Source organism: Podarcis vaucheri (genome assembly GCF_965113315.1).
Source record: "Podarcis vaucheri genome assembly, chromosome: 4".
In the NCBI taxonomy this organism is placed as follows: domain Eukaryota; kingdom Metazoa; phylum Chordata; class Lepidosauria; order Squamata; family Lacertidae; genus Podarcis; species Podarcis vaucheri.
Window position 1 is genome coordinate 97,631,077 of NC_138762.1, and position 18,871 is coordinate 97,649,947.

The 18,871-nt window shown below is 48.2% G+C and overlaps 1 protein-coding gene and 1 long non-coding RNA gene across 2 annotated transcripts; one reads left to right on the forward strand and one right to left on the reverse strand.

Annotated features, from left to right (window-relative positions):
* Positions 1-1,272: 1,272 nt before the first annotated feature.
* Positions 1,273-6,218, reverse strand: SOX21 (SRY-box transcription factor 21). The gene has a single exon (XM_082218837.1). It carries the CDS (start codon positions 3,805-3,807, stop codon positions 2,950-2,952), a length of 858 nt encoding a protein of 285 aa, XP_082074963.1. The 5' UTR covers positions 3,808-6,218; the 3' UTR covers positions 1,273-2,949.
* An 83-nt stretch (positions 6,219-6,301) lies between these two features.
* On the forward strand, positions 6,302-8,203 carry LOC309530259. The gene is made up of 2 exons (XR_014218735.1): positions 6,302-6,756; positions 7,799-8,203. It is a non-coding gene; the product is annotated as an uncharacterized lncRNA (long non-coding RNA).
* Positions 8,204-18,871: the final 10,668 nt, after the last annotated feature.

Consider the following 18,871-nt stretch of genomic DNA (forward strand, 5'->3'; position numbering starts at 1 on the left):
ACAGACATTTCATTTCGAAAAACTAAGGCTCCAGTCCTCTGCATACTCGGTTGAGATCGTCCCACTGAAGCTCTTTCCGAGTCAAAGACGCGCTTGGGAAGCAATCGCACGTGTGCACGCCGGTGCCCATTTGCTTGGGAGCAAGAGACCCACTTCCTTTTTCCGCGGGACTTGCCTCCAAGCAACCGTGCCAAGAATGGCGCTGGAGATTTCGCCCAGCGAGGAGGGGTTGTTGCACAAGGAAACTCAATTTCGTCCACCGAAGAGGGGAGATGCAAGAAGAAATCCCTTCCTAAGCAAACGTTGGGCCCAGCCTTGGAACAGGGAGCTAACTCCTCCAAGCTAATAAAATAGATTTGGAAGCTGAAATTGATTGAAGGGGGCTTTATTCCCCCCTCCCTTTTAGGCTTGCTCAATGAGCCTTTCTCCATCCTCCTTTCTCTCCTCAACAAATTAAGAAACCGGCTCAATGGAAACCGAGTGCCACCCCAGCCCTGAGGATGGATTCTCGAAAGTAACCGGAGCGAGAAACACTTCCAAGTCCAGGTTGCCAAGAATTGCAGCTGGGCACACCGATCTGATATGTGCTTACCTGGATGAAATTTTAAAGGGGTTTTTTTAAGGGGTGCAGCGTCAAAGTAAGTGCCCGCTGATTTTTAACAGGGCGGCATGCAAACGTTGGCCACTGAAATCAATGGTCCTTAAAAGAGGTTCTTTAACCGGGGTGGCTCCCCATTCGCTCTGCTTTTAATTATTTGCTTCAGACTGAAAACAAAACAGTCCCGGACGACATGTCCTGAGTGCCAGGTGACGACCTCAAGGTGTGCAATATAAGCAATATCCCAAGGATACTTTTAGCAAATTGCACAGATTTGAAGCAGAGAAACCCTTTGTAGTGGGAAGACAGAGCAGGCAAACAACTTTCTACTCTGAAAACACTACACGGAAACCGGTTCAGGATTCCCTGTGTGTCTTATCCAACCAACAAATGAATGCTGTTTCTTTTTCTTCACCCACCCATCCCCCACATAATAGAGCTACTTGGATTTTTTTTTTAAGGGGGGGGAACCCTACTTTCCTATTCACGATTTCAAATGTGATAAATCAGGGTTTAGTTCTACCTTACAATGGTCTGATTTAGATTTCCTAGTCAATCTATTCAAAAGCGAAACAAAGAAAGTCTTTGGAGGATACCTTACACTTCACCTGGCCTAGGCAGGTAAGGGCAATTGAGATTAAAATCTTGTAAGTAACTCAACAAGAAATAGAGTATTTTTCTCTTTCCCCTGCTTCAGGCTTTTATTTAAACTCATTGTTCCAAAATGAACAGAGTGGTAAGTCGGATTCTAAATGTACAGATATAGCTTAGACGTCTAATTTTAAATTAGAACACACCAGCAAACTCATTTATACACGTCAAATGTTAAAACCAATACTTAAAAACTTACCCCCCCTCCAAAAACCTTATATTACAGAAAGCGAAAAACAAAAGGAAAGGAAACTAAATACAGGTTAGCCAACTTGATTCACAAACATTAATCCAAATATACACATTACAAAAGTAAACGAAAATGGTCATGATGGAAGAGATTGCTCAGAATGACTTCCCCCGCCCTCCAAAATCATTTCCTGCAACTGAATCCTGTATGGTTTTATTTAAAAGAAGAATAAGAAGAATATTTTCTCCCTTCCCCCACCTCCCCAGTCGGGCCAAATGACATGGAAGCACTCCAGGTTTTGCCGTGAGAAGGTGTCCGAAAGGGAGCGGATTTCAAACGTCTTCGCTGAAAACACAGCAGTTTTAGATACGCCAACATCACAGAAAGTATAGAATTATCTCTCAGACAAGAAGTCTGATTTTTATTTTTTAGTTTGAACTCCGAAACCCCCCCCCCCAAAGGGATTTCGCAGTCTGTTGAAATTCGCCTCGGTGGTGTTTTGCTGTGGTTGGCGCTGTCTATTTATGGCACTCGATCTCCTGCACAGTTTTGCTTGGAAACAAGCCCCATGGATTGCAACGAGACCCATTACCAAGGTACTGTGTGCTTAGGATCGCAGCCAATATATATATCTATATCTCATTTTTTTAAAAAAGTGACTCAGATAATACAGCGAAGCAGTCTTACACCTAAAGCTCCCACGCGCATGTAGACATTTACAGGTCCCTTCTCCAGAATTACAAAAGTTGTCATGGGGAACTTTGGGGTATACATGAAAAGGGGGAAGGGCGAAGGGAGGGGAGCTAGGAGGAAATCAACAGCGAGAGTGCATACTGATTCTCCATTGAGTGACCCGATCTCCTCCTCATAAAGCGAGGTATCAAACTCTGCTTATTTCGTGGGGTGGTTAGCTGTGCGCGCCTCGTCCACTTGGTTCAGAGTGGAGTCAAGGCTGATGGCTTTGGGTCCGTTTTTCTGGACCTACTGTGGACAGGACAGGATTTAGAGGGGGTGTGGAGAGAGAGAGGGAGAAGGATTGGGGGGGGGGAGGAGAGGTTAAGGAGAGAGAAAAGAAAAGAAAAAGGCAATCCCAAGAGACGTCGAGCAGAAAAGGCAACGGGCTACCCGAAGCGTCTCCACCGGGAGACGCGCGACCTCTCTCCTCTCTCTCCACCCATCACCCTCCAACAAATCCGTCGAGGAAACCCGAGGAGAGGAGCAGCGCGAGCAGATTCTGGAGTGGGGAAGGGAAGGCAACAGGTTGAAGAAGTGGACGGGCGGCGAGGGAGGCGACAAGACGGATGGAGAGGCGAAATGTTCTCGTCCGGACACCCCAGTCGGCGGCCCCGTAGAGCAGATGGCTGGAGGGCCCCGCGGCGGCGGCGGCGGCAACAGCAGCATCAGGCTGGGAAGAAGAGGGTCCCGTCGGCTAGAGTCCGGCGTCGGAGTCCAGCCCCCAGGCGCCCCATAGGCTTCCTCTGTACAGGGGTCCAACGTGGGGGGCAGGATGTCATAGTGCCGCCGCATAGGCCGCGGGGTAGGGGTCCAGCTGGGGCTTGCCCATGCCCGGCAGGAGGATGTAGGCCAGCGGGGGCTGGAGCCCCGGGCTGGGCCAGGCGCTGCAGTTGCAGGGGATCATGTAGCCCGGGTTACCCGGGGACGGGTGCGAGTGAGTGTGGCCGCCGCTGGCCGCAGCCGCCGCAGCAGCCGCCGCCGCCGCGTGGAAAGCGCCGCCAGCCGTCGGGTAAGCCAGCGATGAGGCGTAGGGCAGCCCCGACGCCGCGCCTCCTCCGCCCGAGCCTCCAGACGCCGACGAGGAGATTTCCGCTGCCATCTTGGAGCCCAGGTCGAGCAGAGAGTAAGGGCTGCCGGCAGCGGCCGCTGCAGCAGCAGCCGCGGCCGCGGCCGCCGTCGGGGGAAAGAAGACGCGCGCGGCCGCAGCTGCGGCGGCTGCGGCCGCCTTCTCCGGGTTGGCCAGCAGGGCTTCGTGGCCGTGGAGGGCGCCCGCCTTGAGGGCCGGGTGGTGGTGGCCGAGATGGTGCGCGTGATGCTCGGCGGCGTCGGGCAAGCCGTAGGGCACGACGGGGAAAGCGAACTTGTCCTTCTTGAGTAGCGTCTTGGGCTTCCGCCGCGGCCGGTACTTGTAATCGGGGTGCTCCTTCATGTGCATGGCCCGCAGGCGCTTGGCCTCGTCGATGAAGGGCCGCTTCTCCGCCTCGCTCAGCAGCTTCCATTCGGCGCCCAGGCGCTTGGAGATCTCCGAGTTGTGCATCTTGGGGTTTTCCTGGGCCATCTTGCGCCGCTGCGCCCGCGACCACACCATGAAGGCGTTCATGGGCCGCTTGACGTGGTCCACCGGCTTGGCCATGCCCGCGGCGGCAGCGGCAGCGGCGGCAGCGGCGGCGGCAGCGCCCAGCCCGTCGCTGCGAGCCACCCGCAAGAAATCAATGGTGGCTCCTGCGCTCCGGACGCCCAAATTCAGGGGTGCCTGCCCCCTCTCTCCGAACCCCGAAACGTGCTCCGGCAAAACCCCGCCGCAGTCTCCTTGCCACGGCCTATAACTGGCGGTAGTTAGGCGCGCCGTCGGTTCTCCTCCTGCTCCTCGGGTCCCGTTCCCCGACGCCCCCCGCCCTCCAATGGCCCGCTCCTTAGCTCAAGCAAAGCGCTCCCTGCAACACCCAAGTCCGACTGGCGTTTACTCTTGGCGGGAATCGGGGCATTTGACAGCCGACTGGAGGACAGCAAAGGAGCCCCGGATTGTCGTCACCGGCAGCATGACTGGCCGCGGAGAAAAGTTTAAACCCGACGGTGCGCGCAGGCCAAAAAACTTAGTTACGAGTGTTATTCTTTGAAGTCCAATGCACCAATCTAAAGTCGATCTGGATTGCCAGAGAGAGGGAGACGGGAGCTGTCCGCTTCCCGCAGAGACCCTCAGCCAGGCTGTCCGGTGCCCGCCCGTCTCTGTCCGTCAACTTTCCTATGTGGACGGGGAGCGAGGCGCTTCCTTTCCGGCCGTCATCCTCACTCGCCGGTCTCTTCCTGAAACAGGTTGACGACCTTCCCCTCGAGATCCCGGGCTGGATTTTCCCCTCCGGGCTGCTCAGCCGCTAGCACCCCTCCTGCGCTCGCCACGACCAGCTCCTTGCAGCCGTCGAAGGCGCAGTAGGAAGACTCGGCACCGTCAAGGCGGCCGGCCAGCGATCGCGCTTCTTGCGGCAGCCAAGCGCTCTCCGGAGCAGCTCCTTTCTCCCGATCTCGCTGCAAACTTGCCGCAAGTTCCCGTCGGCTCCACCTCTGCCCGCTCGCTCCTCCCGCCCGCCCCGCTCCGCTGAAGTTTAGAGGGAGCCTGTGGGGGCCGGAAGGCGGCTGAGGGAGGAGGGAGGAGGGGGAAAACAAAACAAAACAAAACAAAAGCTGAAAACGCGGCCGGTGTCGACGACGGACGATCCAGGCGCAAAGCCCTTAGATTGGAAGCGCCTTCTCCGTATCTGCATTTATATCCGTATCTCGCCCTAGCGCGGGGTGCCAGCTGCCTCCGAGACGCAGCCTCTGCTCCCTGTGCGCTGGCGAAGGCATTAGGCTCGCCTATATGGTGCATGGGCAGCGTGTGTATTTGGGGGCAGGAGGCGGGGGAGGAGGAGGAGGAGGAGGGGGCGGGGTGTCAGGCGAGTGAATGGGCGGCCCCCCTCGGCTCCTCCCCTCCTCCCTCCCCCGCGTCCCATTGATTAAAGAGAGCGCGTTTCCGTCTCCCATTCACGCCGCCGCAGGCCTTCGAGGGGCGGGGACTGGGCCAGGGGGGTGTTTCCCTCTCTCCCTTCCCTCTCCGCCCGCCCCCCCCCCGAAAAACGGGGCGCGTGCGCACTCAGAGCCATCTCTCCGGGACCTTTGCTTTTGGAAACCCTGCGCCCTCCTCTTCCGAAAAAGCCGGCCATCCGGCTTCGCCTGTCGAAGAAGCAGAGGAGAGGGGGCGGACGGGGCCGACACGGCTCCCCCTTTCTCGACGGGGGGGGGGTCCCCTCCGCTTCAATCGCACTCCGGCCGCGATCGCTCACGAGGATCCCCAAACTGAACGCGCGCTTCGTTGGCTCTCGCTCCTCTTCCTCTCCAAAGAGCGACTTGCCCGTCGAAGGGGAGAGAGAGAGAGAGTTGGTCCGCGCGGATCTCTCTCTCTCTCGCGGAAAAAAAGTGCTCTCTCGACAGTTTGCTGGCGAAGTTTTCTCGGAAACGCTCTTCCACTTGGAGGCGGCGCAGTTCCGAGGTGCACACCTGGGCGCACCGGGGAAAAACGACCCGGGACAGATCCTGAAGGCAGGGGACGGGATAAGGAGCGCATCCAAACGCACCCCGTTCCCTATGGCAATTCAGACTTAACTGGCGGGGAGGGGGGCTCCTGAATTAAGGAGGAGGGCCCGAAATCCTTAGGGAGCTAACGGCGGAGAGGAAGGAGACCCCCCCCCAATATTTGTCTGCTGGACGGCGGGAAGTGGAGAGGGAACCTATTCAACCGGCCCCTTGCTTCTGGGCTACCAGATCACCTGCTAGGTCGGCTGCCGTCGCGTTGACTTGCCCGTCTGTCTGTCAAGGAAAAACCCGCTCGCCTGGTTTGAACGTAGGCGGCGCGCGGGCTTGGTTGTGACTTACCTTCGTGGTGTGTGGAAGCAAGCGGCCCGGCAGGGACCATTAACTCTTTCCCCGGCAAAGGCGAGGCTGATCGACGGGACGGGAGCGGGGGGAGAGCTTATTTTGCCTCGATCCGAGAACTCAGATCAATACCGCAAGGCGGGTGATGGTTGGGGGAGGGAATGAGCGGGGGTGGGAGGAGGGGGAGAGGGCCGGCGGTAAGGAGTGGGGGGGGGAGCACCGAGCCCACGTCGCCCCCTCCCCCCCCCGTGGGCTCGCTCAGGCAGGACGAGCGGCATGGGCATAGCCAGGATTTTTGTGTGTGGGGGGGGGACAGGCCTTTTGTTAAAGAACCTCAGTTTGCTATGTATTTTTATTGATTATTATTGATTGGGGGAGCAGCTGCCCCTCCCTTCCCCCTCTTGGCTACGCCCATGGAGGGGACGGGGACGTTCAGCAAGCGCATTTCTTCCGTTGCAGTTTGCAAGGGGGAGGCAAGGAATCCCCCTCACCACGCCTCGCACTTTCCCTTTCGCTCTCTTAAACGATTTACTCCGAAATTCGGTCACTTCAGAGCATCAACTTCGGCAGGGAGTTCCTCCTGCGGCTGCTCCTCCAATCTCCCCTCCGATGCCTTTGGAAACGTTATCACTGTGTGTGGAATGATGCTCTGTAGAAGATGCGACCCTAAGCAGCGGTACTTTGATTTTTGATTTTATTGGTGGAGAGGGCAATTCATTTTTAATCAACGGGATGCAAGTGGGTGGGGAGTAAGGCTTCCCCCATCCCACGTCGGATAGCTCTGAAATCAGATCGCTTTTGCCGGGCGCCTTCCCACCAGACCCGCGACTTACCCCTCCTTAAATTTGTCCCGCTACCTGCTTCGACCCTGCCATCAGTCTAGCAGCTAACCCTCAAACCTTTTGCTTCTGAACTCATCCACCTTTCCTTTAAGTGACCCTCCCCGTCCCCAAATAGGCAGGTGAAGAATTGCTGCAGCCACCTGTCAGCCCGATCCAGGTTTAAAGTACACGCATCTCTCTCCTCCTCCCTCCGGCCCAAAAATCTTGGGAAATGTGGTTCTTATGGGTGCTGAGCACTATAGTTCTGTGAGAGTTAAACGAGAGTTCCCAGAGAGGGACAATGCGCTTTGAATGCACTGCGTGGGCGCAGTGTCAGGATTTAAACCGATTAAAGTCTCCTTGGTGCTAGCACGACTTAAATCGGTTTCACTCCGGACTGAAATTCAAAGCGTTTTGTCCAGCCGGTGTCGTTCAGCGACACCAAAGTCAGCTTGAATTCAAGCGCTGCGACTTAACTGGGACTTCGGTTGGGCATCGCGGTACTGTTCCCTTCTTCAAGGTCTTTTCTTCCAGAGATCAATCTTGAGCCCCAGAACTTCATTCATTCTGCTTCTGCCAGGTATAGCGGGACTGCTGGCTCATTCCACGACGCCCCCTGTTTAAATGCATGCCGCCAACTTTAGACCGAAGGAGAGAGAAAACTAACAGGTGCCTGGATAAAAGTGAAGCTACTTCAACAACGCCAGCCAGGCCAGAGTGGAAGGAGGCGCTTTTGCATGTTCACACCCAGATAATCTTGCATGTTCACACCGATATAATCAAAACTGGGATTAGAGGGGAATCTGGAAAAGGAGGAAGAGGGTAAGGGAGGGAGAAAAAGGCAGGCAGACGATGTCTTCATCTAACCTCAGTTACTCTCTACTCTGGCTTCTTCAGATTCTTGGGTTCAGCTGGAGAAGTCAAGGGACCCTATTTCTGAGATTTGAAAAAAGCAATCAGCACTTTTATGGTGGACCTTTTCCCCTTCTTCCTGTTTCTCTTCCAGCAGAAGTCGGGAGGGTGGAGGAGACTTTTCTGCGGTGGCTCCCCATCTGTGGAACGCTATCCCCAGCGAGGGTCTTTTGGCGCCTTCATTATACATCTTTAGGCACCAGGCAAAAATGTTCCTCTTTAAACTGTGTTTGTGGGAGGTGGGGGTTATTGGTTCGTTTCTGTGTCACTATGTAGTCTGCATTCTCGTTTTGTATTTTTCTGTTGTGAACCGCCTCAGGCTTTTCCGATGAAGGGCGGCGTACAAATGTAATAAATAATAATAATAATAAATAATTATTTGAAGTCCCAGCCACTCACACACTGACCGGGGAACATGTCCCGCTGAACACAGCGAGCTTAGTTCTGAGCATGGAAAGCGAAATCAAAGGGACTTAAAAGTGCTTCAGTGACTCGTGCCTTACAGTATTTCTACAATCTGCTTCGGTTTTTGCAAGAAGAAGCAGAAAGTCCCCTTGTACTCAGCGGGGGCTGAATTTCAAGGAAGCATATCAGTAACCCATTCGAACTAACTTCTGAGTAGACATGCACCACATTGCAAGGTCTTACGAGGCCTCCACACAAAAAATAAAGAAAGAAAAATCCATCTCTTTGCCAATTGTGGCATCTGAACCATTCAGGATGGCTAGGAAATTCTCTTTGAGAAATTTACTTACCCGGCAGGAAAGCGGCTGACATGGGATTCCTCCCCTCCCCGTATCTTTTCTGGGAACTTCTTATAACTCGTTTTGTTACAATAAACAGAATGGGAGCAGCTTCGCGCCCCCCCCCCCTGTCTCCCTTCCCGAAACGGGTAGACAGGCCAGCCATATATACCCAGAAGACTAAGGGTCGACTAATTCCCTCGCCCCAAGAGAGCCAGATCTGGAAAATACCAGCATATGGCAGAATGCTACACCCTTCAAGAGTCAAAGAGAACCAACGATTAACACTCCCTTCCCGTGGCCACGGCATGAATGGACGTGTCAGATTGATTAATGCGGACACCAAAGGAGCGACTCCGCTTGTGTGTCATTCGCTTCAGTTGGGTTTAGAAGAGTTAAACCGGGAAGCAAAAAAAAAAAAAAGAGGATATGTGGAGGCTGGGGAGTGGGGGGAGCGAGAAGGGAAGGGGTGCGACTTGCCACCCTTTCTAAAACCCCACAGTCCTGAAATAGCCTCCTCCATTTGTACTCTGGACCTTCAAACCGTGGGCATGGATTTAAGAAAAGGGGGCGGATTTTAGTAAGATTACGTTTTATCACACAGATTAGAATTTCGGATAGGCAAATGTGTTTGCTGCTGTTGTTTTAAGGTCAAATGCCTTAAACAAATCCTACACATCTTTAATGTATATTTGAGTCCTCCTGCTTTCAGTGGGGCTTATCATGGTGCGTTTAGGACGGCAGCCGAAGTTGTTGTTGTGTGTTTTTAACACAAGAAATTCCTTTTGGCATAATTGAACACAACACCGTTACAACGACTACAACACTTACCATGCTTTGAATAATAAATATTAAGCACCCTGCAAATTCTGGGGAAGAATCACAAACACAGACTGACATGCTCAGATTTACTCTCAGTCATTGACAATGCCTTTTATGCCATTTATTACATCATACAGTGGTACCTCGGGTTACATTCGCTTCAGGTTACAGACTCCACTAACCCAGAAATAGTGCTTCAGGTTAAGAACTTTGCTTCAGGATGAGAACAGAAATTGTGCTTCGGCAGCACAGCGGCAGCAGTGGGAGGCCCCATTAGCTAAAGTGGTGCTTCAGGTTAAGAACAGTTTCAGGTTAAGAAAGGACCTCCAGAACGAATTAAGTTCTTAACCCAAGGTACCACTGTACTCTGCTTTTCTTCCAATGACCTCAAAACCACACACGTTTTTCTCTTCTATAGAGCCTCACAACAACCCTGTGAAGTAGACCGAGAGTTGGTGATTGGCCCAATATCAACTGGTGAGTTTAATGAGAAAGTGAGGACTTGATTCCCGGCCTAGTCCTATGCTTTTTTCCATCACCTGCTTGGAATCTGACCAGTCCAGTTAAGCAATGTATAAGTTTCCTCTTTTTATGCATTGAAAAAGCCAATAATGTAAGAGATATTATTATCACCACCATTGTTATTTCTTGAAATATGCTTTGCAGAGAGAGACAGAAGATGGTTGATTGTTCTTTTAAGTGAAATGCTATTCTAATTACTCTTCTATATTCAACTTAAAGCTATGAAAAACTGCTTCAGATGTCGAAGACTTTATCCTAATCCTTTCATAAAGAATGGCTATGTAATTTAGTAGGCGGGGGTGGGAGTGGGGAGTCCTCTGCATATACTCAGAGGCAGCCTTTATTATTGTTATTTTTCACATTTTCAATATTACCAATGCAAGTTCCTGAGTCATTAACCATGGAAGTCATCAATCACTGAGATCTTCTACAGCTCAAAACAATTTAATCCTTTCAGGCTGCTACTGAATCATTCTCTCCAAACTTTTTGATATTTCAGGAGTGCACTAAGTTGTGGGATCATATAGCACACTTCTCTATATGTTCTCCATTATAGAAGTAAGTCCCATAGTTTTCCAGTCAAGTAAATATAGGACTGCATATTAAATGACCAAATGATTGCGAATGCAGAGGACTAAGCCAATGAATTCATCCACACCCTGTAAAAAGTGGGGGTTTTTTAACCTATACATCGTTCCAATTAACATGAAAGACTTGATGGTACATTCACTTACTTCTTATGACACTGACTTCTTTCTTCACTTCTTCCTTTCCTTTTTTTTGGCTTCTCCAAACTTGAAATTCATATTGAAATTATATAGAGGGAGGAACCCTACATCAGTGGCTGCCAAACATTTTATCCCACAGACCAATTTAAAATGGTTGAGGGTCTTGGGAACAGACTTAATGATTTCCAGGCCTGTTGTAGTAATTGTAATGTGCTTTGCTAAACGCTGTGTGATTTTAAACTGTATTATTATTGCATTTTATTTCTCATATTGCATTTTATTGTATTACAGTTTGCATTCCTTAGATTTCAAATTGTAATACAATAGAGTACTGTAGAGTATAAGAAATAAAAGAAGCAACAATTAAAAATCTATATGGCTATTTAATGCAGAAGTGTGATGGACTTCTGGTGGTCCGCAGGCTTCAATCTGGGAAGCCCTGCTCTACATATTGCAGAGATTATAGAGATTTACTCTGTAATGTGTACTTGAAATAAAAAGTGCACATAATGTGAAATACAGGTAGCTTGCAACTTACCCGCATTTAGAATCATAGAGTTGGAAGAGACCACAAGGGCCATCAAGTCCAGCATTCAGCTTTACACGCCTGGCAATATTTTTAACTTAAAAAGGGGGTGGAAAAGGGGCAGACATCCAGGAAAAAAGACTTTGCCAACCCCCTCACCATTTTACCCAATGTGTTTTGACTGTATGCAATTTTGACTTTAAGTGTGATCCCTGGAACGTAAGTTGAGAGTTTGCCTGTATACAACAATTCTATAATGTGCAATATAAATACATTTTGCCCAAACATTATAATTGCTTAAATTCAGCTTCCTCTTTCCTTGTTCCACCTCACACCAGGTTGAAAGCAAGGGGCCTCTCTCTGTTGCCCAGAATTACGGTAAGTTAGAGGATACTCAAAGAAACATATCAGGAACATTCTCTCATTGCCTGATCTCCAAGTTCATCAGCTGAGGGAGGGAAGCAAACCAGACATGCCCCACCCCAAACTGAACACTTCCTGCATTTGATGAAGTGGAATTTAGACAATCAGGAGATTGAACAAGTGACATGCTTTAAATATCTAGGAGTGATATTCCAAGCATCAAGGAAGAAGACTGCCCACATAAACTACAGCTCCTTTACAGCTCAAAAGAGTACAACGGCAATCCTAAGTTTCCATCGTACGACGGGAGGAAATTTCATTCCTGCTATAAACTATTCGTTGCAAAACCAACAGCACAAATCCTATACGGCGCACCACTCGTCTCCCTCTCTAATCTAGACCCATATGAGAAGATACAATCAGGTTTCCTTAGATCACTCCTGCAAACACCTAAATGCGTCCCAAACGCCGCCCTACGACTGGAAGCGGGCTTATACAGCATTAAAGCCAAAGTATGGATAAGAACCTTATGCACTTGGCTAAGACTTAACAACTCGCCGGTTGGACTACTTTCCCTGATGCTTCTTGACAAATTCCAATCTAGCTGGTCGAAGGGCATTCTCAGAAAACTGGCCACATATGGTCTCTCCCCAGAGTATTTATTAAGTTTAGAAGGGGGAAGGGCCAAGAACATAATCAAAGAAAGACTCAGGGACATTGAAACCCAAAATGACTTTAACCAACTTCCAATAACTTATAAACTTCTATACAATTCCTAAAGGCCCCATCTAGCAAACTATCTCAAAGTTCTAGACAACGCTAAACACTGATGGGCATTTTCCAGGGCCCGCTTTAACGCTCTCCCTTCAGCTCTTCTAGAGGGAAGATGCAATAAAATACCGATCGAACAAAGATTATGTCCCTGTAACAGCAATGAAATCGAAACCATTGGGCATGTCATCTTATACTGCCCATTATATTGAGACTCAAGAAAAGAGCTGATCGAACCGATTCTGAGGAAACTACCTCGTAGTACAGACGACACCTATATCAGACACCTCTTAGCTGACAAACAGCCCGAAATTAATAGGTCCGTGGCAAAGGACTGTTACATTGCAACAAGAATAAGACGAGCAATGATGTCTACAAAGGAGTTCAAACTGTAAACATCGAAAGAACGATAATAAACAGTGGCGACTCCTGAATTGAATTTTAAAAACTTAAAACTCGAAACCTGGTCATAAATATAAGCACCAATTCTGAGAATTGGCCATATTTTTACTGCTACTTGTAGCACAATACTACTCTTAATGTCATATTTTATAAATTGCTTCCTGGTCACTGACAGTATTAAAGATATTTGATTTTGAAGGTGGGACTCTAATCCATAAAGTTTTATGTCGCAAGAAATATGTTAGTGTCTTAGGACTCTCTGCTCTTTTTACCTCAAACAAAATTGACCTTTCAGTAGAGAAAAGGCCATGTTCAGGGACACCATTTGGAGAGGGAAGGGGAAAGCTTTGCGCTTCCTTCTGACCCCCATGCATGTCATGCAACTAGTTCTCAGGAGGAGGACCTCTACCTCTGGCTAGCTATTGCATTAAGTACATCTGGCCTGACTCTTATTTGAAACAATTAAATCAAAGGCACAAACCCCTGTTCCCAGTAATGGCTCTGTGATATAATATATTGCCATGGTTCTCAAACTGTGGGGCAGGCCCCCATGGAGGAATTTGTTAGAGAAAATCATTACTGTTAAACTGAAGCAAAACCAATATAAATCCCTAGTGTACACAATAAGCTCTTTTAAAAGTTTAAATCGGGGATAGGGATAGGGAACATGTGACTCTCCTGGTGTTTTGGTCTCCAATGCCCATCAATCCCAGACAACAAGCCAATAGTCACTGGTGATGGGAATTGCAGTCTAGAAACATCTAGGAGGTCACAAGCTTCTCTCCCCAATACAAGCTTCAAAAAGGAAGCGAGTCCAAAAAGTTTAAGAAACAGAGTTGTGTTGGCAACTTGTTGGCATCTGTTGGCATATGTCTTGAGAGGAGTGCACCTTTGGGGGTGAAGTCAAATCATTGGGGAGTTACAGCGCCTGCTGTGGCTGTAGAGACTGATATGGGAGCATAGCTGTCAAGTGTCCTTTATTTGAAGGGACAGTCCCTTATTCCAGTGCCATGTCCCACTGCTGTCCCTTATTGATGGATGTCCCTTAAATGTCCCTTAAATGATGTCCCTTAAATTTCAAAGGAAGCAGCTCCTCTCCCTCCCTCCCTGCCGGCCAGGAAGGAGGGAGGCTCCAACTGTGTTGCTTGGCTGTGTTCCTCACCCAATAAGAAGTCTAAGAACGACTGGGGGTTGAGCTTGCATGCCTTGTGTGTGGCTAGTTAACACAAGCTGAGGGGGCTTTTGAATGCTGGACGCCATTTTGTTGCACGTGCTGCTGCAAACTTTGCAGTGCAAAGCCAGGCTGGGGAGCCATCTTAAGTTGAGGCTGCATAGGCCTTGTGGTACATGTGATTCAGATTCTATTCAGTTGAACCTCTGGTTACAAAGCTGGTTAGACAGTGTTCTCGAAGCTACCCAGCATGAGTTTGACCAGACTGCAAGAGGACAGGAAGACTGGAGTGCCTGGAACGGGTGAGGCCGCAGGTCCCTTATTTTGGCTGCTGGTCCCTTATTTTCAAATCTGTAAGTTGACAGCTATGTATGGGAGAGACATGTTTTGTTGCAGCTGGAGCAGATGAAGGTGTCTGGTTGTGCTGCTGCAGATGCGCCATAGCGTTTCTCCTCTCTCTGTGCTCATCCCAGTGGTCCACTGCTGTGGACGCACGACCCGACTGTCTCCTTGCACCGCACAACAATTAACTCTTAAAATGCAATGGGTGGTTTGGGACTTTATGTTTACTTTGCAATTCAGCCCCCATCATTTCCCAAAGTAGGCCGAGAATCTTATCCTCCTAATGGAATCTCTGCCCCTTCCATCTCCCCTCCCGATATCAGTAATGGTATCCCTTCCTCACTGGTTTCCCTTTTCCTTGAATGCAGTGACAAAGCTGTCGCTGCTATCAAAGGGCTGACAGTTTTGCTATCAAGGAAAAATGCTCCCGAGACATCTGCCCCTTTTCATACTTCCTACCACCAAGACACCACAATTATACTAATCTCGTTTCTCTAGCCTTTGCGAGATTTCCCACTGACTTCAGCAGAAGCGGAATCCTGTTGTCATCCATCACACTCTTACTTTAGACCCTTGAAAATTATTAATTAGGAGTGGATGGTTGGAATGCATTCAGTTGCTTTGATGCTTGGTTAACATGGCCTTTATTATGTGTTAATTCTTGCGGTGATGCAATGGTATCGATATAATTACGGGGAATAATGAGAAAGTCATCTTGTGCAAGGGAGTCAATTTGCATCTGAGGCACATGATGCAACCTAAATCCAGGCCCTTCATTTTGCTTGGGGTTTTTGTTTTTTTTTTATCGTCTCTTAATGAATAAGATCCATTACCATGTCAAAGATTGATTTTCTTTTCTTTTTAATAAACTCTCTCTGGAAATTGCAACAGTTTGTTTCAGCCTCATCATACCTGGTGCCCTCAGGGGAATTTGGACTACAATTCCCATGCCAGCTAAGGCTGAGGGGAATTTTAGTCCACCATATCAGGGAAGCGCAATGCCGGCAATGGTTGCCTTATTTGAATAAATCATTTCACAAAACTGAGGAGCAGAAGGGAGAGTTTTTGAAACGGCAATGAGAAGCAGTTTCAGTTGGCTCAGGGACTCAAAACATTTCCCCACAAACAGCATGGCTACTCTACTTCTGAGCTTTGAGAAAGGGTGGTATTTAATTGATGCCCCCCCCCTCTCTGTGTGTATGTGTCTCTGACATACTTGGGCCTAGTTTAAAAAGTCTGGTTGCATTATTTTTTATTACTGCCAACAACACTCCTGAGCAAGCAAAAAGCCGCAGTCCCATCTAATTTTGGCAATTTGAATGTAATAATAAATTGGCAAGCATGAGAGATTAAAAAAAAAAAAGGATTAGAAGAGAATAGTGGTTTTCCTGATAGCGATCTGCACCTAATCATTCTCACTAACTGAAAAGATGACTCACACGCTCAATAGACTTATCACTGCGCTATTTGAAGAGGCACTTTGTGTATTTGCTGCTTTGTTTGTGCACGAAAGCCTTTCCATACCCTCCCTTCAAAGTTGACATTTTTCTTTGTGCAGGTCTCCGCCACCAATTCCACATCACTTTCAGTTGTCAAAAGTTGCCAGGCCCTTAAACACACTTGCAAGACTACATTCCTCATTTGTATAGTTTTCTTTCTTTAGCTCCCACCATCACACACACACACACACACACAGAGAGAGAGAGAGAGAGAGAGAGAGAGAACACACTAAGGTTTATAAGTGCTTCAGTTGCCCTAGAGCTGATTTAGCAGAATCCCAGAACTGGAAGGGAACTTATTCAGTGGAGAACTCAAGTAACACCCATGAAAGCCTTCCTTCTCAAGATGTTGTTGGACTCCAACTCCATCAGGTCATGCCAGTACAGACCTTCCAACATTTCTCCAATGAAAATAGGGACATCCTTTTCTATTATTATTATTATTATTATTATTATTATTATTATTATACCCCACCCATGTGCCCGGGTTACTCCAGCCACTCTAGATGGCTTCCAACATATATAAAAACATAAGAAAACATTAAACATTTTAAAATTTTCCTATACAGGGCTACCTTCAGATGTTTTCTAAAGGTTGTATATTTACTTATCTCCTTGGCTTGGTGGTTGCATAACTCTGTACTGTCCAACATTTGTCCAATGAAAATAGGGACATCCTACCATACCCTCCAACATTCCTTAGGGATGCCCTAAGGAAAAGTAGGACATTCTGGAATCAAATCAGAAACCGGGATGGCTTCTGTAAATTTGTGACTGTCCCTGGAAAATAGGAATACTTGGAGGGTCTGCCAGTATGGTCACTGGCCAGCAATGATGGGTGTTGTAGTTTTGCTTGTGGGCTTCCCATAGGACACTAGCCCCCCAAGTGTCCCTATTTTCCAGGGACAGTCCTGGCTTTACAGAAGCAGTCCCAGTTTCTCATTTGATACCAGAATATCCCACTTTTCCTTGGGACATGCACACTCACCCAACTGTGGTGCTGGGGGCTAGATCAGTACTCCGTTGTTTTCCCAGCTACCCACCCCTCTGTCCTAAGCGGTACTGCCATACCTTGGAAGTTGAACAGAATCTGTTCCAGAAGTCCGTTTGACTTCCAAAACGTTCGGAAACCAAAGCACGGCTTCTGATTGGCTGCAGGAAGTTCCTGTAGCCAATTGGAAGCCCCGTAAGACGTTCGACTTCCAAAAATAGTTCGCAAACCAAAACAGTCACTTCTGGGTTTGCGGCGTTTGGGAGCCAAAACGTTCGAGAACTAAGCTGTTCGAAAACCAAGGTACGACTGTATTTCTCTCTCTCCCCCATCTTGCAGGAATGACTTTTCTACCAGGGGTGCAATCACATGACAAGGTGCACCCACAACATTTTTCCAGGTGCTGCACAAATTAGTCTACAATGACAACACAGACCCTGGCCATAGGCTAAGCATCTAATGGACATGCTTTTCTTAAAAAGGCAAAAGAACGTAGAGTGGAAAGAAGAAAAACAAAGTAATTCCAATATCTCCCAACCCTGCCCCCCGCTGCTGAGAAAATTACTCTAAATGCTATAATGACCAGGTGGACTGAATATTGGGGGTGAGGGTATACTGCAAGGGATGCTGGAGCCAAACTGTATAGCCATGGGCATGCATGCATTTTAGTTAGACATTTATGTTGCAATCCTAAACCTCGACAAGAATTAATTCTGAGCAGGTATGTATAGGATTGTGCTTTGACCCACCTGGGTCAAGATCCCTTAAGAGTGGAATATTCCCAATGGTCTTCCCTCCCTGTTTGTCCTTCATCATCAAACCCTGAACATCCAAGATGCTGCGTTACTCACAAGGAGACCAGAGGCATGTCTGTAAGCAGCTGCATTAGGATAGATAGACCTGAAATGTTTGTTTTCTTCCGGGAACCACTCTGTCTCACCTTCCTCGCTGGGCTGTTGTGAGGATAAACTCAGGGAAGAGGAGATGTCACCTTCATCTTCTTGGAAGAAAGGTAGTATAGAATTGTAATAAACAATAAGCACAATGCTTTCACCCTTTAACAGCTTTTGCTTGCCTTCACTTCTTTTTTAAAAAAAGAGAGAGACAGAACATTCACATTATATTTTTGAGTTCCAAGAGTTGGTTTATTTTGGCTCTTAGCACACAGAGTTTTACGACAAAACAATAAATTAAAAACAGCCAGATTTCCTCTAGGCGTTTAAGCTGATTTATTTTTAATTTGGGGGAGGGAGAAAAGTTGTAACATTTGCAGAATATTAAATTGCCCCTGAAAAAGGAGGAGGAGGAGAGGGGGGGAAGTGGAAGCGGCGGCTTTAATGTGCTTGTATGCAATTCCTTATGTAAGTGTTTAGAGTTGTCTACACCTGAACACAAATGTCGCTCTTAAAAATCATAGGAGGTAATCTAGCCAAATGAGAAAAACAATCATTATGGAAAGCATGTACGCAGGACTGAACATGATGGAGAATCTGGAATAGAGCTCTAAAAAACTCCAAGTGCAGCAAATCTCTGCCTCACATTTCCCAACCCTCTCTAAGAGAACCAGTGTGGTGTAGTGGTTAAGAGCGGTAGACTTGTAATCTGGTGAACCGGGCTTGCGTCTCCACTCCTTCACATGCAGCTGCTGGGTGACGTTGGGCTAGTCACACTTCTCTGAAGTCTCTCAGCCCCATTCACCTCACAGAGTGTTTGTTGTGGGGGAGAAAGGGAAAGGAGAATGTTAGCTGCTTTGAGACTGCTTCGGGTAGTGATAAAGCGGGATATCAAATCCAAACTCTTCTCTTCTTCTTCTCGCCACCCCTGACCTACGACCACCTTCTATCATCTTGGCATGATGTAACATAGAAGTGAGCAACTCTGCAAAATGAATCCTTCCTCAACATCATAAATGTAGCCTCAGTTTTATTCCAACAGTGGTGGAATATCCCGACCTTTTAAATGTTGTGCATCCTTGGTGAGGTCCCTGTGAATGCACATTCTAAAAGGGATCTTGGCAAAATGGCCAGACTCGTGCTTGATTGTGATGTGATGCAATTGCGAGAAGTTTTACACGTGTTTGGTGGACCAGCTAGTTCTCCTCTTGGGCATTTTTTGGTCTGCAAACCCTACTGCAATTTCCTCTTTGTCCTCTCCAACAAGATGGACAACAGTGGAATG

Excerpts from the sequence above, each read along its gene's own strand:
- SOX21 (XM_082218837.1), bottom strand. The coding sequence starts at position 3,807 with ATGGCCAAGCCGGTGGACCACGTCAAGCGGCCCATGAACGCCTTCATG.